This window comes from Atractosteus spatula, chromosome 9 (genome assembly GCF_055471065.1).
Source record: "Atractosteus spatula isolate fAtrSpa1 chromosome 9, fAtrSpa1.hap1, whole genome shotgun sequence".
NCBI classification, from domain to species: Eukaryota; Metazoa; Chordata; class Actinopteri; order Semionotiformes; family Lepisosteidae; genus Atractosteus; species Atractosteus spatula.
This window is the reverse complement of record NC_142714.1, coordinates 17461788-17485847: the sequence shown is the minus strand read 5'-3', so window position 1 is coordinate 17485847 and position 24060 is coordinate 17461788. Positions and strand designations below refer to the sequence as shown.

General features: G+C 36.5%; 1 protein-coding gene and 2 pseudogenes across 2 annotated transcripts in view; 1 reads left to right on the top strand and 2 right to left on the bottom strand.

Moving 5' to 3' along the window:
• Positions 1-3453, top strand: part of rmdn3 (regulator of microtubule dynamics 3) — a 59223-nt gene extending 55770 nt beyond the window's left edge. The window contains exons 11-12 of the mRNA XM_088925511.1: positions 1659-1739; positions 2699-3453. Coding sequence (XP_088781637.1) covers positions 1659-1739; positions 2699-2758 — 141 coding nt within the window. The 3' untranslated portion in view covers positions 2759-3453. The remainder of the gene's footprint in view (positions 1-1658; positions 1740-2698) is intronic.
• A 10852-nt stretch (positions 3454-14305) lies between these two features.
• Positions 14306-15889, bottom strand: LOC148828318 (cytochrome P450 1B1 pseudogene; annotated as a pseudogene).
• A 1479-nt stretch (positions 15890-17368) lies between these two features.
• On the bottom strand, positions 17369-23737 carry LOC148828317 (cytochrome P450 1B1 pseudogene; annotated as a pseudogene). The gene has a single exon (XR_016091669.1). The product of XR_016091669.1 is annotated as a cytochrome P450 1B1 pseudogene (transcript).
• Positions 23738-24060: the final 323 nt, after the last annotated feature.

Here is a 24060-nt window from a genome sequence, read left to right as displayed (position 1 = left end):
TCCTATATTGATTGTTATTATTTGACCTGCTGTACTAATAAAAGGTGAGTGAGGGAAACCAAAGCCAAATGATTGGTGGTATCACCGTTTCGAGAGATCCTGTTTTTATCAGGCATGCTGTTCCTAATCAGCATGGCCTTCTGAGTTTTTGGGATCTGAAATATAGAGCTTTACAGGACTGCTTTCCACCAGGCATCACCAGAGAGCCTGTGGACTCTTGATTGATCATCATGGTTAGCCATGATGAGGCAAACCATTCATCCCTAATACTACTAGAAGGAAGACTGCCTATTGTAGTAATAATAATAATAATAATAATAATAATAATAATAATAATAATAATAATAATAATATCACCAATGTGCAGCACCCCAATTGGATGATGTAAAGGCTATTGTCAACTATTACGCTAAAGCAATTGACAAGAACAATAAAAAAACCTAGTCAGAATTAAATAAAATATGTGAAACAAGCAAACTCTTCCTTAGAGCCCATAATGAATAGCAACTATAAAACAAACACAGAAAAACACTTTAAGAAAGCACAAGCTTTCGCTGTGATCGTAAACAAGCGCTGCTGCCTCATGGCGTCCTTACTCATAATGCCTTGCACCCATGAACAGCTGTTCCGTGGTGCTGAATTCAAATGATCACAGAAGGTTCTCTTCCAATGTCGGTCGCTTTCGAACTTCAAATTTCGGATTAGCGAAATTCCGTTCTTATAACGCATTACAAGGTACAAATTCTTCATGTTCGGATTAGAGAAAATTCATATACTGAACATTCTTATACTGGGGTATGAGTGTAACGCTGCATTATTTATGCAGCCATTGAAATCTCAATCAGATCATGTGATTTGATTCAGAAAAGCTTACTGTAAAGGTAAAAAGGACATTTGAAAATACATTTCTGAAACCTAAAGGTTTGATGTGTGTTTATAGGTACCCCTTAACCCAGTTTACTGAGAGTTCTGTTTTTTAGCTTTTCCCACACAGCACAGCTATGTTGTCTATAGCCGTGTTTTTCAAGAGTTAAGGCTAACCACAGAAACGTTGGTCTGGGAAGACAGTCAACACAAACATATTTCCTCCCTAATGGAAACTGGTGTTCCAGTAGTGAAAGGCCTGCTGTCTCCGTGCTGGTTCAGTGATTCTTGAACCACTGATTTCAGCTGCTTCACTTCTAAGGACTCCCAAACTCGTCTTTGCAGTCTGTTTTGTTGACTGCTCGAAGCAGTAATGGAGACTACTTCGGAACAAACTGAAAAGTGGTCATTGGGAAACATAATTCTCTTTGACAAGGACAAGGGTTAATGGAGCACTCTTAAATGTAAAGAAGATACGCGATGGTTTCCATTTTCCTATTGACCTTGGTTTTAAGCATATGGGGAAGCAAAGATTTCCCACATGAATTCAGTGTTTATAAGGATACAGGTTTTGCTTCCTCCCCCCCCCCCACACATTAATATCTCACATTAATTTCTTCACATTAATATCTCTTAATATGATACTTCAAACACTTTTTTGTACATACTGATTGTAGTGTAAGCTGTTCGTGTTCCTTTTTAGGAAAGAAAATAACAATTACTCATCACAAACATGTACAGGTATGCCAAAAGTTGAAGTATGGTTTAAACTATTAATACATTTTTGTTCGTAGTGCTACAGGGATCTGGGCAACAGCACAGAAGTCAAGAAGTGGGTAGAATTGGCATCTGAAATGCCCAACATGTCATACGAGGTAAGTACATGTCGGACATGCAACTAATGTGTGGAGGTTTCTTCTTGTACCTTTGTATTTTTTTAATGTGCTGCATTCCATTCGTGCTGATCTTTGCCATACCCAGCCCTTCACGGTGTCACAAGTACTTGGTACGTTGAAAAGTTTCCTTTATAGACAGATCTGTACCTCTTTTCACCACTTCACCTTTGATCATCTCCATAACTATTGAGGAGGTGATTAACATTCCAGTCCCCAGTCATCTGTCAAACAATAGATAACTATAGGGTGCCAGAGCCAAGAGAGCAGAGTATACAATAATTAACTTATTTTTTACCAAAGGTATTTTACTATATTGTGTGACGTCTAAAAGCCTACTGTGTAACAGTTCTTGAGAACAACCTTCCAAAAGAGGTGCACTTTATTTCTGAAAATCACAAGGCCTTAGATATAAAATGTGTGAATTTTGCCTCCTGTACTGAACATGTGGTGATAACACATTTGTGATAATATGTAGTACTTTTAGGTGAATTTTAAAGCAATTTAAAATAAGGGTTAAATGGCTAATTTGGACAGAGCCCAAGTCAGAGGTGCTAAGACATTAAATGGGAAGGACTGCTTAATGTCATTGTTGTTGTGTGACTCTGTTTTCTGTGTGTCTTTATTTGTTTTAGTCTGTGGTAATAGTTAACTCTAATCAAGACCAGGCCAACACTGAAAATGAGCAATTACATTTCCACTTAAGACAATGTTTTGCTAAACTGAAATGAATGTTGGAGTCAGTGATGTGTGATTTCCTGCAGTAGTTCCAATTGAATAACTACCTCAAAATAATTGTTGCATTAGCTGTTGGTAAAAATACATAGTGCCATACCATTGGGCTCTCCAATGCATGATAGACTAGGAAAAAAACACAAAAGTATGAGGTGTAAGGTCATAAATCCTGAAATAACTTCGACACTGTCCCATTGTCCCATCAGGTCATTAACAACACAAGCCTAGAAGAAACACTAGAGGCGCTGAGGGAGAATTCCATGTAAACCTTGTACTGCATGTGAGATGGAAAACAACTAGGACACACAGGTGGGGCACTGGGAGTCAGAATGTCTAGAAGGTCTCTGTGGGTCTTTAAATCACACTTCCATCCTTCGTCAAGCAGGGAGTCACAGTGTCTGCATGTGTTGGTGCCCTCTCGCTGTACTCACCCACTCTGGTCCTGAACTAACTGCAACTCCGAAATCCTACATATACCAAATGTAAAAGAAGTTTATGCTGTATTTGTCTTAATATGAAACAAATTATTGTTTATTTTTATTATGTTTAAACATTACATAGGTAACGACTAAGATATATGTTCTACGGTGCATTGAACAGTGTAATTGTTATTCTTTAACTGTGAAAATCTAGAATGCAAATATAATAAGTGAGAAGTTTATGACTATTTCCGAACATAGCTGCATTTCATTAATTCATAATAAAGTAATGCTCTTCCCGACAAATACATTGTTCTCATAGTTACAAAAACTCCAAACCACATGAGCAGGGATAAAAAAGAAAACATAATTCCATGAGCAGATAATTGCAGATTATTGATTAAAACATACGTGGTATAAACTGTTGGATTTACAATTATTACAATTTGCACGTAGTAAGTATTGTCACTTTTACTGATAAAATTTATTTTGAGAGCTCAGTGTTACCAAAACCTCTCTTTTTGAACTCAGTGTGGTGAGAACATATATCACATTAATTTTGAAGTCAGCATTTTCTTGGTTAATTTACTCATTCCCACCCAAAAAAAAAAGTAAGATTTATGTTGTACTCAAATGAAGCAATGGTGTAATTCTGGCATAAATGATATCTGTATATCATCATTCATAGTGGGCTTAAGACTCCAGTGGAAAAGGTTTCGTCAGGGCAAACCACAATAGCCAGAGGGACATAAATATTAAAATATAATTTAGGACACTTTCCATTTGGGTCTCTCAAAGCATTGGATTGCTTATTTCTGTGACTAAAGCATGGAAATAAGTACGTTCTCTGTGTAGTGAAGGATGTATGAAAAAGGAGTATATTCATCAAACTGACAGTGAGGAGCTAACAGCTTTCATCATCATTCCAAAGACTACTGCCAGTACAATACAAACAAGGCACATTCTCAATAGGTCTTTTTAAGTGTTTTCAAACATAGTTTTTATTTATGATTGTGGTTTAATATCTGGTATTATGGAAGTATGTTTGTCTTATTTTTTTTAATTTAAATATTGTTTTTTTATTGAAGATAATTTCTAATTTAAGAGTTTTGTTTGTAACTATTGTGAATTTTTTATTTCATTCCATCATCTTTGGAAAATACTGAAAATTGTTATTTTGTACTCTGACAGCAGTGTTTCCCAGTCTTGGTCCTAAAAAGTTCTTTCTGGTTTTCATTCCAGCTGAGCTCCTAATTAGTTAAGTTGATTGAGTCTGGAAATTACGCAGTGGATTGATTTTTAACTGTTCTCTGCACTCAGGATTTTGTCTCCCAGATAATTTCCTTTATTTGTATGACTTCCAAGTAATATATTGAACTGAAATGTATTAAAGCTTGGATGCTTCCTTACAGCTTTCTTACTGAGAAGCTATGAAAGTTTTTTTTTAATGATGTGCAAATCCAGGTGGGACTGACACTGTCAAATACAGCCGTGTTTTCTTGTGCAGTATGGACCTAAAATTCAATGATGTCTTGAAAGAATAAACGTAAGCAAGAGCAGAGCTGAAACCTGGCATTTATGACATGTTTCATGCTCATTTCTAACCTTGTTTTATTAATTAAGAACTGGAGGGATTTTAAAAGTACAGATCAGTTTGATTTAAGGTCTTGAAGAAGCAAATTTAACGAGGTTCAGTAGGAAACGAGAAGAGACAACACAACACACACTTTCATAAAACTGATGCACACAACATTAACACAAGGATTTTGCTTCCACTATGCATTCAAAAGCATGCTGTTGGCTGACCAAGTGATCAATCAAGTCCTTGTATCAAACAGCATCTACTGTACCTTTCTCCTGTTCTTTTTCCTTTAGAGAGATCCAGAACATTTTGGTTCTGAAAAAAGATTACAGAGCTTGATAGAACAGTGACCAACATTTTGATTCACTTGCAAGTATTGGTCAACGGTAACGAAGCTTTGAAGAAAATGAAGGAAACCCTTATAAGTCTAAACATTGGCCATTGTTTGCTCTGTCTCGTCACTTTATTTTTTTAGGATTTGAAAACATTTTCCAAAAAGTATATCTGAATCCATTCAAAGAAAAACTAACTTCTTTGCAGATGCAGGTGTGTTTTGATACAAGGATTTGAATATACTGTAACAGCCTAATCCATTCCTAACCCATACATTTACATTGAAATGAAGAGTAATTACTACAGGCTACCTGAAGGAAAGAGTGATTTTATTTTGTCCCCACTTGTAAATTGTGATATTATGCAATATGTAGATATAAATTAAATTCTAACCAATATGGTTATTGTTAAATGTCTAAAGAATTATGATCTGTTGATAAAGATATTATTAATTAAGACTAAGACTATTTAGCTTTTAATATAGTTAGTCCTTCAAGATAAACAGTCAACTAAGTATAACAAAACAGCTAACATTCTTTTTGGGTTTGTTTTTTTAAGCTTTTGAACGAAGAGTTTATTCCTTCTGCCTAGTTTCATAACCAATGTGTTTTTTTTACATTTTGTGTTAAATATTCTGTATGTACTGACTGTGGAATATTCTTACTTATTTTTGCTACAGATATTTGATATTTATACGTGATGCGTGCACTGATGCTCTTTGGACATTATCTGTACTTTATTCCGGTACGTGACAGAATGATTTGTATATTGGTAGATGTTTTGCATTACACTGAAGTGTGTGGATGTTTTGTGAGGGTGTTGCATTGTTTTTAAAATAGTAGCTAAAAATTGAAACAAAGTGTCATGCTACATTAGGGAAAAACACAAAGACAATACACTAGTCTTTTATTCTACATCCAATGAGTTTAATACATTATAAGATACTTGTAAAATAATTTTATTATGTTTGGCAAGTGGTGCTCAACCTGCTTATCATTTAGTGGTCAGGCAAATGTTTAGAGTTGGCAGGAGGAGTTGTAAGTTTCTGTTGCCGTTACTTAGACTTCAGACTAATTGTGTGTGTTCTTTTCACAAGCACTTCAACATTGCAGTTACTTATGATGCAGTTTTGTTGAAATTACTGCTATGTTAGAGATACCTGAGTATATCATACAATGCTGTAAACGACATATACTTTATATCTGCATTACATAAAGATGCATACAGTGCGTACCACAGAGGAAAGTGACATGCTGTTTTGCTTTACATTCAATATTGCTCTGTAGACCCTCAGAATGATTTGCTGAAAACGTACCTAGTTGATCATTATTTTGCCATTTTGTCGATACACATAGTACATCATGAAATTCTAGAAACCAATTTTGTTGGAAAATCCAGAATAACTCTGTTAGAACAGGAGTAGCAATACTAACTTTAGGAACTTTACTATGCTTTTGAAGAATATTTAGAAATGCTGACTTCTGTGCTCTTCTGCAAATAGTATAGTATTTGACAAGTTAAATAAACTTATTTTGAACTACGCTAAAATACTTCTACAGATGATTGTTTTGACAGGTAGAATTGTCAGTTGCTTATACTTACAATACTTCTCATCTCCAGTAAAACGGAGAGATTTGATAATTTTAATAAGAACATCTTTTATTCTAAACCCTGGGAGTTACAAATGTACAAACAGTAAAATATATTATCCCAGACAAATATCATTTTCAGAGTTGAAAAGGGAGGCAGACATAGCTTGTTCAGCTTTTAATTATCTGTTTAATAATGAAAGAGATAAAAAAGAAAAACTGTAATACTGAATTAAACAAACTCCCTCTTTTTAAAACTCATTGTATTAAAGCTAAATAGCATATTTAGCATTTTGTACAGTCTATGACAATTTCAAGCACTTTTAAATCAAAATCAAAATAGAGTTCCTGAATGTTTAAGATAAAACCTCTCATTCTCTTAAAGAAAAAAGTAACTTATACAGTACCTAGACACCCTACTTCTTGCGGCCTTGTCCATCTCTCTCCTATCTCCTATCAACTGTCTTCTGAAGAAGTGTTTCTCGCACATAAACTCTGAGGTTTAGGACTGTTGTGGCCTGGGAGTCTGAAACAAAGGAATGTTGGAGCCAGAGAGAGACACCAGGTGTTCCAGTGTAGTTTGTAAACAATGCTGAATTGGACTATTCCTAATATTAATAAAATCAAACATACAGATAACAGCTTTCGGAACTAGGTGGCAGGGAGAATGTGACACAGCCATCTATTTTCTTAAGATGTCAGTAATCCGTGGGTTGTGTAACGAAGGGCTACACAGCTCTTGACATGTTATCCTATTAGGAATTTTAATACACACAGCAGGCGTTCCCTTGCCCAGATGTGAAGCACAGAACTGTGAACTGCACATGTTGAGAATGACCTGCATTCTGGTCAATTAGGCAGAAACAGATGATAGCATAAACGGTGATACGAGCAATCCAGGCATCACTTAACTTGTTTTTTTATTTTCATAATGAAACAATTTATTGTTCTTTGTATTCCTTTTTTTTGTTTTTAAAACTGTTGACGCACAGACTTTTTGTAGATGATTTGAAGTGGCTGTGGTTTCTTTGGGGTTTTCTGTGATGTGGCTATAGGAGGAAAATGTTGTCTTTGAAGAGGAAAACAAGTGACATAAAAATCAATCCGGTTGTTCAAGATCTGTGGAAAGGTGCTACAGTCTGGTTTATATGGAAGTGGCCGAGGAGTACTGGGATGTTTAAAAGGCAAATTAGATCGTTAAGCAATCACATCTGATCTTGTGTTTTGTTGAGGTTGAGGTTCATTTTTCTTGTTAAGAAGTTTACTCTTTTTTTTCTAAATAAGAAGGACAACAGGAATCAATCATGAGGTGCCTCCTCCGGGAAGCACAAGATAATGAGTCTCAGAAGAGCATGAGACCAAATTGTAAAAAGAAGTGGGGAAAAGAATAGTATCATTTCAAAGAGACCTTTGACTTTGACTTGTTTTATGAATGTTATACAGAAACCGCATTTCTCAGTGGTTGAACAGATTAGAATCTCTTACCTCTTTTATCTGTTTCCACTTAAACACATCCAAAAGTCCAGTTAACCGGTTTGCAATGGGTAGGAGATGGGACTGTGGATCTGGAAACAGAAATAACAGTCAGAGTCACACTGGATGGAGCAGTGACAGAGCTTTTTTTAGTCCATGATCTCACTAGGCTCTCAGACACAGTGACAAGAGGGCAGTAACTAAACTGCTTTGATGGCATTTTTGCCATTTTGTGTCCTTTCAGATTAAAATATTAAATTTTACTATTTGGTATATAGTACTGGAAGCTGAGATCAACCCGGTACATTTTTCTTAGTTAACACTAGAAAAGTGTTTAAAAAAATACAAAATGTACTACACTACCAATCTCATAATAAGTTAAAATCACAGTACTTTTGGATAATGAGAAAGGGTACTTGTACTGAATGTAGCTGCAACTTGCCTAAATCAAATCCTGAAATCCCTATTATTGTCTGACCGTTTCAAGACACTGCAGTTTGTAAAAAAGCTGAACAGAGAATATTTGCAGAATAAAGTTGTTTTCAGAGTCTGTAATTTAAGTCATTGAATCTAAACAGAGTTTAATATAAATAACATATGCAGTAGTAGTATAAACTATTAACTTGTTTTTGCCTTGTTACTTTGGAGTTTTTCCTCAAACATAGTAGTATAAGCCATGTCTAACTTTAAAAGGTGTTGTTGGGATTTTAAAAGAAGTGCACTGACAAAAATGAGTATTCTTTTGCTACATTTTAGTGTTTTTTTCTGTCAAATTGCCATTTTATTTTATGTTTATAAATGCTTTACCCAGAAATCTCTTTTGTCTGATGTCTATGAAATTGTGTTGTTTCTACATCAAAAATTAACTAATTAAAGTAGACTGGAAACAGAATTTAATATGTCTGACCTGTAAAACACGTGTATTTTTCTCAAAATTGTAAGCTGTGAAACTGCTTATTGGTATAGATATTAGGAATGCTTATTAAACCATTATAGGAATTTGGGGAATAGAAGAAAAGGTTTCTGTTTGGGGTACTGTACTACAAATGTCATTAACTTTTAAATAGATATGGATCTACATTAAAGACTGCTATCTTTCAAAACCACACTAGTCTCCTTCACTGTCTTTAGAAATACAAACCTGAGTTCTAGAGTCTGCCTTATTGAATTGCCTTCATTCAAACTTTAGTTTTATTGGCTTGATTTGTTAATTCTACCTATTGTATCTTAATAAGTTCATATATTCCCTGCTCTTATGCGAAGTGTAATTTGGAACAGCTGTGGTGTACGCTGTGTTTAATATGTGGTTGTGATGGAAAATAAAAATCATGTAGTTAATAAAGTGGATAATCCTTTACAAGCATTCCTGCCTCTCTCTCGTTTGATTTCTTGCTAGTGGTGAGAAAGAAGTAGCTCTGGGGTGACAGACCGGGCCTGAGCGTGGTTTGTGTTTCCAGACTTGCTGACCTTTTCACAGTTGCATTTGAGTGAATGAAAGACCATGGGAAACTGAAGGAGTCAATTTCCATGGCAAAAACCCTGCCTTATTTTTAAAATTCACTTGTGTTGCCAAAAAACACGACGCTTTAAGTAACAAACAATAAAGAAACACCCCTCGGCCTAGAAGATGCTAGCTCAGGTTTAAGTGTTATGCTCATTGCTGTGGGGAGCAGGGTTCAGGGCCTTGGAATGACTCAATCAGTAAATGGTCATTTGGATTGCGGGTTGTACCCTTTAGTCCCGATGTGTCCAGTTTAAGTCTGGGCTACATTATGAGCTTAATTCTGAGTGCTACCCCTCCAGGTGTTGGCACACAGTAAGGTGAGTGCTGCTTGGGTTTTGTTGTACTTTAATCAACTGTCATATTCACAGCTTGTGACATAACTGTGACATCTTTAACTTTTTTAAAGAGCCTGTGAATGTAGTTACCTGTCTTTCTCCACTCGTTGATAAATGTTCTTTGGACATTTTGGGACTTGTAGAACGAGCAATGACCAGAAAACTAGAGAAGGGTGCTTAGTCCTCATCCTTCCTTTAATTGTATGGTGACTGCCTAATAATATTCATTTATCTAAAAATCAGGTTAGTCAGTACCCAGTTATACAGCAGGGCAGGAAGTACCTTTGTTCAGGGTACAGCAAAAGTGCTTCATTCAAGATTTTACAGTAACACTATTCACTTCTCCACACTGCTAACTCAATGACAATGATACAAGTTAATATTAATGAGTTTTCTTCACAACAGATACAAAACTTGAACTCATGTCATGGGAATAAAATCATCATGGAGCTGCTTTTCAGCCTTCCTATTCTTTCCTATTGCTAATTCAAGGCATATCCGCAAGAAGGACCAAATGGTCTGCTCTAACTTTATATGTTTCTTATGTTTTTTTAGAAGAAGTGTGAACAGTATCAAATCTCCTGATTTTACTGAGTCCCAACATTAGTTTACAAATTTACACATGGTGGGGTCTGTGTACAGATATAGAACATGCAAGATTTGTTTTCCTATTAAATGATCCGGGAGGCGTAGGCCTCCTAGAGGAATGGCTGACCTGTCTACTAAAAGAAGCCCTTTCAGCTACTCTGTTTCTGTGGTGTGCTGTGTGCACTGGCAATTGAACTGAAGGCACGTACTGTGGCTACCAGCCCACCTCCTGACTACTCTCTCCCTCCGCAAGTCAGAGAGAAATCCATAGGGCCAGAGTTGAGACAAAATGTGAACAGTGAAAACTTTATACTGCCTGAGCCTTCTCTGCCGTTAACCTTGTGAAAGCAACTATTTTGCAGATTTTATTTATTCCCTTAGGTTTATGTTTCACTTATACATTAAAATACTGTACATCTACAGTAACTGCTGGATTGCAATGTTTGTGGGGTGGTTCACACAACTTTTATATTTAATAGATGTTTTAAGTAAAGGAGCCTCAAAAACCACCTGGCAATGCTAAGACTTATCCTGTTTAAGTATCAGGTAGCTTTCTGAAGCTTATGTGAATTTGAGGACATCCAAAATTCTGAGGGTTACAGACTTTCATGAAGAAGATAATTTTGCCTTCCAAAATGCTGTGCATAAAATTGAAGTTTGAAATGGAGTGTATTGTAGTGAAAGGTGGAGAGTAGCAAAAAGTGTGGAATTTAAATCCTGGGAAGTAAAATCTTTGGGAAGTTATGCACTAATAAGACCGTGTCTGGAGATCAGTTCAGTTTTGGTCACTATACCTCAAAAAAGATATAGCCTTAGAAAGAGTGCAAAGAAGTACAACAAAATTAATCCTAGTGTCAGGGGAGTGTCATATATATAGACAGGTTGAGGGAACTAAATCTCTTTCATCTAAAACAGAGCAAATTTGATCTAGGTATACAAATCCTAAGGGTTATAGCTAGGTTTAACTAAGGGGACTTTTTCACATTCGGTATTGAAACAAGAGCATGGTGATCACAACTGGAACATTAAAGGGAATACATTCAGAACAGAGAATATGAAACATTTCTTTGCTCAGAGATACGTGGGTATCTGGAACAGGCGTTCCGGCCAGGATGGCTAACTCAGGGCACATTTAAGAAACAGCTGGATGAATTTTTAGATTCACTCAGCTGTTAAACTACCAAATGAGCAAGAAGGGAATGACCCCCTCTCTGTTGCAGACTTTTGTCATCTTCTTATATTGTAACTAGAAATGACCTTTTCAAATTTATTTTTGTGTCATGAAGCTTCCCAGACCTCAGGTGTATTTATTTCTTTGTTTATTTTGATTTTTTTTTTCTGAGTGAAGAACAATAGACAATGCATCATTTTTTCAATGAAGACTTTATTGGTTTTCTGGTATTGAATCATAAAGTAACATGCAAAAGATAAATGTTGACAAAATTAAAATTAAGATGCATTAAAAACAATGTGTAATGCATATAGGACCTTGATTATCATAGTTTATACTTATTAATCAAGAAATAAAACATTCTTATAACCGTACATTACAGGGGCCCATTAAAAATTGAAATCAATTATGAAAGGTGTTGGGGCATTGCACTAATCTATTACAGAACATGACAAGGATTCTGTTCTGAAATGCTTATTGTCATTTATTTGTGGCAGACTTGTATCAGCTGTGATTTTTTCATTCATAATTGGTTTCTATGATTCTTCCAGTAAAGAACAAATATACCCACATATTATATTAATATTCAATTTTTCTTTAATTGTTTTTATTATCTCATCACATTCTTTACAAGAGAGTTGTTTGAACATTCCTTACCTTTGTGAAAATGTTTTTGTTGCTAGAACTTCCAAAAGTAATTGATTTCATGATTATAAGGAATGATTTAGAAAAGATGAAAATGTGAACAAAATGTAAAAAAAAGCTGACTTGCATTTTTGAATTGCTAAAGGTTTATGTATATCGCAAAACTATACACTATGGCTTAAGTTCTATTTGTACGCCTGTATCATTAATCTGGGCAGTGACCTACATACAGTATATAGACTGCTTTGCATCTGGTCTTCAATTCTTAATGGCTAAAACACATTAATTTCTCAGTAACAACATAGCCTTAAATGCAAGCAACTTGAACTTATCTTACATTTAAATCTTACGTTCAAAAAAGGTTTGTGCTTTTTGGAAGTTGCACTGTGCATTTACTGATTTTAGCTCAATTCAAAATGATTTATTGTGTTAAACCAAATATAATATATGTGATATATTTTTTTCAGAACAGTAATTCTAAAATAAATGAGTTACTATGAGTGTAAGAAGTCTCAGTTTTAGCAAGACACAAATCTCAACACTATTTTCATCTAGATGTATGTTAATTATTGTAAGGAGGTGAATTTTAGAAATGCTGGGAAAAAGTCCTAGTGTTATTTTTTTAACTGAAAGGTAGGTGTAAAGGTGACATGTATGGTATTTTTTAACTAAAACTTTTTAAGGGGTTTTACAGTTTACTTTTTTCTATTTTTATTTTTTCACAAATATGTCTTTTAAGGTTTTCTGTTGAATTTACATTTTAATTTTACTTTTTCTCATTTCAGTGCACATTTACTTTTGATCTTTTATTTCTACATGAATTTATATTTAGTAAGGACAGGGGTCATGAACGGGTGACCAGCGAGCACATGGTGACCCAGAAGTCATTTTGTCATGACCTAAAGCAGTTAACTGTGTGCACATGTTGGAGGAGTTTGGTTTTTAAAATAATCCTTCGTATCCCTTTCTAATTAAAAAAGTACACATGAAGAAAAATGATTCCTGTACCCTGTTTTACTGTAACGTTGTCTCTGCATTAGAAATTCTTTTTAGAAACTTTTTTTTACTACTTTTACCTTTCCTATTTTTCAAATTGTAGGAAAAAAACACAAGGCCTTGTGGTATTTTGCTTTGCACTATGATGGTGTTAATGAGATGTGGTAAAAACAAATGTTTCTCAAATGTTTGAATATCTGCCTGCCAAGTGTGTTGGCAGATAAAGAAAATAGAGAGTAGATGAGCTGCGAATCAATGGACTGGAATGAAAACATTTCATGACATTAGCTTTGGTGTGGTTCACCATGGATGGAGCTTACTTGAAATGAGTAAATTACCCACGTCTCAAAATCAACAGCATATTTCAAATGGTACACTTCCTAACAGTTCAGGTGGGTAGCTGCGTCAACATGCGTAGGCTGCAAAGGAACAAGTAATAGGTTTATTCCATGCTGAAAAAAAGAAGAAAGAAAACACAGTTTCGGCCAAAACGTTGCACTTCTTAACAGTGCCTATGTAGATGCTAGCTTTGAGTAGCCGAATAATATACTTCTATTGTGCCCTTTCAATATCTTTTTAAAATTGTGGTCTGAATAAACCACAACAAGCTTTACTTTTTCATCAAGCACATTTCTTTTACAGCATAATTACCATAGTCCACAAAGAGATCTGAGATCTTTTCTTGTTCATCACCATTAACATTGCTCATGAATTGCTGGCTAACATAATAAAGGGATTTTTTTTAGCAAAAAGAGTGTTTAACCTCTTTTTTATCCAAAGGTATACAAACAGTAATGTATGAATGTTACCTGTATTTGGAATTGCTATAGAATGGTAAGAAAGCAAATGTTGATTTGCATTAATTCTGACAGTGTAGTTCATTTATACTTCATATCTAAGTTAGGCTTTTCTTCTTCCAACAAAATATGAAGAATACTGAAAAAATTCAAACATTTTATGGCATAACCTATTTTATGGATTTAAAAATGCCAACATCTTTGATGTAAACTTACTGGTCACTGTTATTTTTCAGGGCACACTAAACAAGCCATATTTTATATTTCATAAATATTTCTGAATCTTTTAACAATCGCAATACTCACTTGAATGTTATTGGCTTCCTAAAGTCTGATTCAAAAATAGATCCCAAGGAACAGTGTTGATAAGTACTAAATTCCTCATGCTTGAGTATCTAAACTTAAACATTTTCCCCTGCATTTGGCAGATAAAGTAAAGTGGAGAGGCTTCAGTGTTAAGCCGTAAGAACAATCCATGGTGACTTCTTGTGAAGGGTTGCTCTCGAGGGTGCACTGGTGCAGGAGGATGGCTGTGAACAGAAAAATCTGCACTTTTGCGATCTGGTCACCGATGCATCTCCTCTTCCCAATGGAGAAAATCATCACGCTGTTGGTCAGGTCCCTGTCGACAGCTCCGTTCTCGTCCAGGAAACGGGATGGGTTGAAGACGTGAGGATCCTTCCACTTCTGCTCGTCATGATTCACAGACCACTGGTTCACAAACACCACCGTGTCCTTGGGGATGTGGAGGTCGTCAATTGTGACATCTGCAGTAGTGGAGTGGGGGATTGTCACAGGAACGAAGCTGGTGAAGCGCATGGTCTCGTAGATGAAGGCCTCCAGATAGGCAAGGCTGCTCTTGTCCCCGATGTTTGGCAGTCTCTCTCTGCCCACAACTTTATCAATCTGCTCTTGAAGTTTAGCCTGGATGTGCGGGTATTTTATCAGAAGGAGGAGGATCCAGTGCAGAGCTGTTGAAATCGTGTCTTGCCCAGCACCAATGAGATCTGTGACAGTTCCTTCAACATGAGCTTTGGTCAGTCCATTTTCATTGCCTATCCCGTGCTCTATGATGCCAATGATGGCGTCACTCATGTCTCGTGTAATTTCTGGGTTATAGGTTTGCCTGTGCTGAATCACTTTGTGTTTCACAAATTGAAAAAAGTCCTCATTGAGCTCTTTGAAATTTTGGTAGATACTGCGCACTGGGTTGGGGAAAGCCTGGAGCCAGGGCATGACATCCACCAGGCTCCCTGCTCCTACAGCCTCACCAAATTTGTCAACCTCGCTCAGCAGCTTCCTGAACTCCACGTCATCGTGGCCATACCGTTTTCCAAAGCATAGTGCACATATAACGTTTGCAGAGGCCACTTTTAATCCATGAGCAGGTTCAAAGTAGTGTCCATCTGCACTGAGCCTCAAGAAAACCTGGATGAGATCTAGGGCTTCTCCCACCACATGCTTCTCAAATGCTTCCTTGGTCTGGCTGTTAGCTGAAGAGAAAGCTCGGATGGATGAATGAGCAATTCTCCGATGCACCTTCCACAGTCTGCTGTAGCTGCCAAATACCATGCTCTTGCCACCTGAGATAATCTGAAAAGAGACAAAGTTTGGCCTTCCTGCAAATTCTGCACTGTGGTTAATCAGAGCTTGCCGGATTGCAGTATCGCCGTTGAGGACCACAATGTCATTACGGCCCAGCCTGATCTGAAAGACGTTGCCATATTTTTTGGCCAGTTTGGAAAAGGTGAGGTGAGGCATTTTTCCTAGCTGCATAACGTTGCCCACAATTGGCCAGGCAAAGGGTCCAGGCAGACGTCTCTTCTGTCTCAGGTTTCTCACCCACAGGCAGGCTTCCAAACAGAACAGAAAAATGAAGGAGGCGACCAGAGCTGGCTGGACCTGTCCACTCCAGTCTTTTGCAGTGCCTTCTTTTACTCTAAAGTCTGTGTTGCTCTGTGCCATGATGAATTATCAGAATCCTCCTTCTGATTTTTTTTAATGTTGATGCTGCTCTGTGTGGTGTAAAAAAGTTAAATCTTCTTTCACAGGTGCCCAGTTTAAGTGTCTTTTTAAAGGGTTTTTCCATTCACATACTATTTATGAGATGTAAAATGTTAAAGCAACTCTTCCGTCTGACAGCAAGGTTTTAGTGTGCTTAATTTTTGCCCAACATTTGATTAATGGACATACCTCTAAATCTGAAATAAAATCCATTCAAACTGTTCATCGCTGGTACTGTAAATCTTGACGATGACAAGGCATTGCTGTAATAAGCCCATGTGCTTTGGTTTCTTCGAAATAATTTTTCCTAATACTCCGACACAGGTTCAAAGGCTTGCTCTGTTTCAGTCCTGTTGAGTAGATGAGGTTAGAAATGCTGTATTTAGCCTTGTTACTCTCCCTTATATATCTGTTTAGTTTTGGGGGCTGGAACTTGGTTTATTATCTTACTCCTCCCATTGTGGCCACTGTGGAGACCCCAGTATCCCTCCTGAACTTAACAACTTGATCTCATTCCTCCAGGAGATCATCACTCAGTAGTGTTGAAGTAAATCTTAGCAAACGAGGGAGATCATAGTGCAATAGTAGCTATTGCTGAACTGAAAAAAATGCCAGCTGTTGCAAAGGATGTAACTACAGTGCTGATGTCATAAAAAACACATACAAAATCTCTTTTTTACTGATTAAATGCCTGTTTTATTTTAGGTAAAATCAGCATTTAGGTAAAATGAGAATAGCCCCTGTGATCTGTATTTAAAATGTGTTTTGGCATATACTTTTCATTTTTTAATGACGGATACTTTCTGACAGGGAGTAAAATAGATTTAACTCATTTAATGCTAAAATCCTACCTGTCTGACATATATTTCCAGGAAGTTAAATAAAATTACGACTTCCATAATTTTATGCTGTACGTTACCTTTATTTTTCACCAGGAGAACAGTTTAATCATCTACCATTAGCTGATTATCAAACTGTACATGGTTATAACAGATGTTAACATGAATAATATATAGCCAATATAATATATACATATTTTCTGTGTATATTCTGAATTTATATTCCAGGGTGAACACACTACCGAAACATTTTTTCATTGAACTGTCATATGATTTAAAATTAAGTGGATTGGTTAGCACTGTGATTTAGAGAAATTAGATATTTTTCCTACAAGTTTTTATGGGGGATAGATCTGGGGAGTGTGGTCTTTTTTAATTTTGGAATACTGATGTTGGGTTTTTTTTCTTTGGTTGGAGCAAGTCCCTACTTTCTAAATCATTTATTAGATATGTTTTGTTTCACTGGCCTGTAGTGTAACAGATGGTATGTTTGGGCAATGTGATGGCTAGATTTGCAACCTGCCATATCAGCAAAGCTGTTATCCATTCATAAGCAACTGTTAGTCTAAACTTCTTGTTGTGCCAATTGAGTGATAAACAATTTAATAAATAAAAACATTAACTTTATTGTTCCTTGCAGCAAACATTTTCGAAAATCAGTTACTTGATACAGTTGATTGTGATCTCAAAGTTATGGAATCCTGGACTTGTGTATGGATCTTGCAACTGATTTGTAATTGTGTACTGTGTACTGTATATTTGAGGGCTGATGTTCTATAAAGCTGCAGCTTCAAATTCTAAAATGCTGCAGTATTGTAAGTGGGGGTGTTGTTTTGATACATTTTGGCTTATTTATATAAGGTTATTCAGGCCTGTCTATTTTATATACTGTAGCTTTGAACAGAAAATATGAAGTTAAATATTATTTAGTGTTTAATAACGTGAACTCCATTTGTGGCTCCAGGGCTCGCAGGTCACTCATTCAAAACAACTGATGAGGTCCACACAAACGGACTGGTTGCAATAGAAATGATTGATAGTAGAGTTTGAATATGATAGTTCCTCAGAGAAATCTGAATTATTCTAAATTCAATTGACAGTTTGTTTTAAGGGGAGAAATTGGGTTTGAGGTAATGAAGTACATTGAAAGTGTCAGAATCATCCTTTATTGAGCAGTATGAACTTTTAAGTTTATAATGAAATCTTAAGGAATCAATCTGACATTTAAGTAAAGAACTTGGCCCTGTCGTTCTGAAAGCTGAGACATGTCAAAATTTCTAAATTAAAAATATGTCACAATTGAGGACAGATTGAAATATGCCTTTGAGATTTCAGATGTATCTGAAGTGAAAGGACTAAAACTGCAAGGAAACATTTCGCAGAGATTCATATATTGGGATCTGCATGCAGCAAACATATTGCTGCAGAGGTCTGGCCTTGTGTGTGGTTTACTCCTGTACTGTATACTGTATATTCTTCCATGGGGATGTACCTGTAATAAGATGGTTTTAACATGCATGTTTCCAGGTGGACAGAGTATGCTTGCTTATTGACTTAATTGATGCCTTCTTGTTCCCTCTGAAATTTGTTAAAGTTGAATGAAGTCAGGGAGAAACCTATTCCCTGTTTAAGAGTCATAAGAAATGTGTAAATACTGTACTTAAGCAGATGCCTAATTCAGTTACTTTTGTTCATTTTTTTATTTTTATGTATTTATTAGTGTGCTGATTTGTGCAAACAAAAGAAAGTGATTTTTCATCCTTCAGAAACATCCACTTTAAATTGAATTCACATTTTGGTTGATAAACAACAAAGGAACAAAAATATATCAAAAAGCTAAGTTTACATTATTAAAAAATAACGAAAAATAAATGCAAAGCCTACTTATAAATATGTTAACATGTCTAACAATGCTACTTTAAAATAGCTTAAGGTATACATTCAATACATGAGATAATGTAGAAAATGGTAATCTTTTAGAAAAAGAGAAGTTACAATCAAGCACAAAATTAAAGTCTATGAATGCAGACATTCTCTCTGCAATAGTAGGAATGAGGCTTACGGGTAATAAAACTTTTTCTCCTCAAGGGAATGAATCTGAATTATTTATTTTTTGCCAGGAAGGAGTAGGGAAGATATTTTATTTAAGGATAATTTTAATCCCTAATCAACTACTAGCCATATTAAAAACTAAGAAATAAAAAATGTCTGTAGGTGGTAGAGTACATGGATGTATTGGTTTTAAACTCTAACCTGGTTGTGTATTTAAGCCAAAGGTCAGACCTGCTGGACCTCGTAGGCTTGCTTTTGTTCCTTACCATATTGTAATTGGGTTACCATAATGCCTTAAACATTTTAATGTACCTGTTATAACATTTTGTTTATTCCATCAATTCATGTCTTTGGAGAGGTGTATACTGTACCTGCTGTGGTAAGGACAAAGGACAAAGGATATTGTACACTGCAGGATGAACACTGCTACTGTATGTGCAGTACTTTGTTTATAGCTGATTGATAATTCACTACACAAAGACTACACCAAGGGTTCACAACATTTAAGAGACACTTACAAGATTACAGTACATCGTGCTGCCCACTGGACCTTCCTGAAGCTTTGAATGTCGAGCTATGTTTTTTACAATACAGTACATGTAAATTTTTGTCATTAAATACAAACTGTCATCTAGTGGGTTTGCAGACCTGCACTTAGAATCGTGTTCTACTTTTCAAAAGTTTTGCATGGCTTTTTGCTAGTGCTACAATATTTTCTTCGGGAGTTTGAAAGGTTTATGGTATTTTTTTATACATACATTTTTATTCTTATAAACCCCTTGTTTATTGGATGAAAAGCCATTTGGAAAAACAGGAGTGGTTATATTGTAAATATTCCAGTTAAGCTACACGATAACATAATTGTTAAAATTGTGTTCATTATTATTATAGAATACAAATAGAAAAGACAAAAAATCACTTGTAAATGACATTAGGTACAGAGTTTAAGGGAGCCTTGGAAAGCTTAGGTTATATTGTTTCCTTTATTTAAGAATAGGTGTTGGGTTGGCATGTAAAATAAAAATTTTATACCATGCACTAATCTCACCACAGTAGTTCCTAATTGTAGGTCACCAGCACCTAAATAATTCTAGTTTGTTAGCTTTTTAGGTGTGTGCAGATACTGTATCTGTGTACTGTGTAGTGAATACGTAGTAGTTTTTGTGGTCTGTTTGACAAAGAACCCTGGAATTCTGTGGTATTTAAACCTTTAAATACCTTTAAACCAGTTTTGAGTTTGTATGAATCTAATGCAAGGCTTGAGGTGATGCTAACACTTCACCACAGTTTACTAAGTTTAATAAAACTAGAGAATAGTAAATTGATTGTATGAAAATAATGCAATTGTTTTGCATTCTAAGGGTAGAAGTAATACCATTTACTGTATTACATATAATGTATATACAATAAGATAAATTGGAATGTATTTATTTAATTCACTTAGGCATAAGTATGATGTGCCAAATAAACAAGTTTTTCATTCACAAAATAGCTTGTAGCTATTTACAAAATTGTATTTAGTATACTAACTTGTTATCAAGACTGCACCTTTAAGAGACCAAGGACTATGCATTGCCCTTTTCAGAAGGGAACTGTCCCTGGCACTGACACAAAATAACCTGCCAGAATGACACGAGGATCCTCACTTTCAGCCATATCAACACAGGTCATTTTCTTGTAGCAATTACAAAACAAATCCTATAAATTGTGTGTTTTTTTAAACATGTAACAGATAGTCACATGTTTGTGTTTTTCAGAAGACGAAGTGCATAATTAGTTCATTTCTGAGTTATGTACTCTATTGTTGTAACAAAACACTGCAGATAAACTAAAACGTTTACAACAATAAGTTGAAGGCCTCAATATGCAAACAGAGGTGTACATAATGACAAACATCAAACATGTGGAAGTAGTTTTTGGAAATTATTTGTTTTGGGGCTGTTGCTTCATATGAAGCTTGGATGAAAAAGAAAGACATTTAACTCCTAACTCAAGCAGTAAGTTTTAAAGTTTTTGAAAGCAAATGTGTTCTGCAACACAAAACACTTCATCCCAACAGCTTGTACCAAAAGAAGAACAGTTAATCTCTTTGAACCCCTTCAGCACACTGTCATGTTTTACTTACAGTAGTTGGTGTATTTTTTTATTAATTTAATTACAGTATGACTTTACAACATTTAACAAACTTGCCTTGATTCTTTTAAAAAAGATAAAATGTGGTATTTTGTGAAATATTTAAATGTAACAATAAATTGTAATTATTTTCAGAAAAAATACATTTAACAATGAAGAAAATTTAATTTGAGTTCATTCAATTCAGAAACTAAATTTGCCTAAAAATGTCTCTTTACCCATACACATTTACATTGGTGTACACTACAGGATAAACACTATGTGATGCATGTTTACATTGGCAGCTGTTATTTCTTACACAATTTTCTGTGTACTAGCTGCGCACATTTTAATATACACTCAATATACGCTCAAGACTTTGGAAAATGTATAGCTGTGGCAAAAAAATGCTTTGTTGCAACCTTAACAAACTCCTTGACTTCTATTTACTAGCACTTTCACTTGTCACAGTTGACATTTCTGTAACCTGTTTTGGAACATTAAATTTAACCATCCTGCATAACTTACTTTACTGTGATATGATGTGATATAACATTTAACCACCCTTTACAAAAATAATAGCTTTATAATTTGTGGTAGAATAATAATTAAATATTAAATATGAAATCCCTTAACAGTACTGATCAGTGCAGTTTAATTTGACAAGGTTGTAACCCATTGGCCAATACTCACTGTTGAGTGTCATCGATTGTCTTTAACACAGAGGAGCCTCTGCTACCAATGAAGGTCAGGCAGACATTTAAGGTTTGATTAACCCCTAGCTTTTTATGCTGGTGAAACCAAGCTTATGAATTTGTCCCTGAGCTTGGCAGATAAAGTAAAGTGGAGAGGCTTCAGTGTTAAGCCGTAAGAACAATCCATGGTGACTTCTTGTGAAGGGTTGCTCTCGAAGGTGCACTGGTGCAGGAGGATGGCTGTGAACAGAAAAATCTGCACTTTTGCGATCTGGTCACCGATGCATCTTCTCTTCCCAATGGAGAAAATCATCACGCTGTTGGTCAGGTCCCTGTCGACAGCTCCGTTCTCGTCCAGGAAACGGGATGGGTTGAAGACGTGAGGATCCTTCCACTTCTGCTCGTCATGATTCACAGACCACTGGTTCACAAACACCACAGTGTCCTTGGGGATGTGGAGGTCGTCAATTGTGACATCTGCAGTGGTGGAGTGGGGGATTGTCACAGGAACAAAGCTGGTGAAGCGCATGGTCTCGTAGATGAAGGCCTCCAGGTAGGCTAAGCTGCTCTTGTCCCCGATGTTTGGCAGTCTCTCTCTGCCCACAACTTTATCAATCTGCTCTTGAAGTTTAGCCTGGATGTGTGGGTATTTTACCAAAAGGAGGAGGATCCAGTGCAGAGCTGTTGAAATTGTGTCTTGCCCAGCACCAATGAGATCTGTGACAGTTCCTTCAACATGAGCTTTGGTCAGTCCATTTTCATTGCCTACCCCGTGCTCTATGATGCCAATGATGGCGTCACTCATGTCTCGTGTAATTTCTGGGTTATAGGTTTGCCTGTGCTGAATCACCTTGTGTTTCACAAATTGAAAAAAGTCCTCATTGAGCTCTTTGAAATTTTGGTAGATACTGCGCACTGGGTTGGGGAAAGCCTGGAGCCAGGGCATGACATCCACTAGGCTCCCTGCTCCTACAGTCTCACCAAATTTGTCAACCCTGCTCAGGAGCTTCCTAAACTCCACGTCATCGTGGCCATACCGTTTTCCAAAGCATAGTGCACATATAATGTTTGCAGAGGCCACTGTTAATTCATGAGCAGGTTCAAAGTAGTGTCCATCTGCACTGAGCCTCAAGAAAACCTGGATGAGATCTAGGGCTTCTCCCACCACATGCTTCTCAAATGCTTCCTTGGTCTGGCTGTTAGCTGAAGAGAAAGCTCGGATGGATGAATGAGCAATTCTCCGATGCACCTTCCACAGTCTGCTGTAGCTGCCAAATACCATGCTCTTGCCACCTGAGATAATCTGAAAAGAGACAAAGTTTGGCCTTCCTGCAAATTCTGCACTGTGGTTAATCAGAGCTTGCCGGATTGCAGTATCGCCGTTGAGGACCACAATGTCATTGCGGCCCAGCCTGATCTGAAAGACGTTGCCATATTTTTTAGCCAGTTTGGAAAAGGTGATGTGGGGCATTTGTCCTAGCTGCATAACGTTGCCCACAACTGGCCAGGCAAAGGGTCCAGGAAGACGTCTCTTCTGTCTCAGGTTTCTCACCCACAGGCAGGCTTCCAAACAGAACAGAAAAACGAAGGAGGCGACCAGAGCTGGCTGGACCTGTCCACTCCATTCTCTGATGCTGCTGCTGCCCTTCACTCCAAACTCTGAATCCCAAAGCACCATGCTGGCAGGTAGGCAAGTTATTCTTCTGTATTTAAACTGATTTTGCTGTTGCAACAACTATTGAAGTCTCACGATAAGAAAGAATTTAAATAATTGATCTAAAATTCCCTGATTAAGGATTAAGATCACAGCTTCTTCAGTAGTTAAACTTTTGAAATTATATAAAAAATGTATCTGAAAGATTTGCAATACAAATGCAACTGCATAAATATCCACAAGAAAGTTTAAAAAATATCTGTGGTTGATCTTTGAGGATTGTGTCCAGTGCTTTTTTGTATGAAAGTCTTATGCAATGTCCGCTGATAGTGTTCTTTCTGTACAGTTGTGGGTTAGATTCCAGTCCGGTAATTCTTTAGTGGTTTGTAGAGTTTCAGCAGGTACAGAAGTCTGTCTTGAGTATGATTTTTTTTTCTCCTTCAAAGTGAGTAGCTTCAAACTTAGCTCTGTTTAGGGTTACAACTGTCTCTTATATACATTTGTAGTGCAAGGGGCTGGGCTTGTGCTTTCTATCATTCTCCTCCCATTGTAGCAGCCCCGGAGACCCCATTACATGAGCTCATTCCTGCGGGGTTTCAGAGCGCTCCAGGAGAAGGAGCGAGAGAAAGTGCGCAGAGGTAATAATATTCAGTAGCCAGTGAAGTGTTTGAATCCAGCAGGTTGAAGAAGGGTAGAAACGACTGAGGAAGGGACGTCTCTGGCGAACACATTTTGGAGTAACAAAAGTTTGAAATTTAACAGATTGACCACCAGCGTACA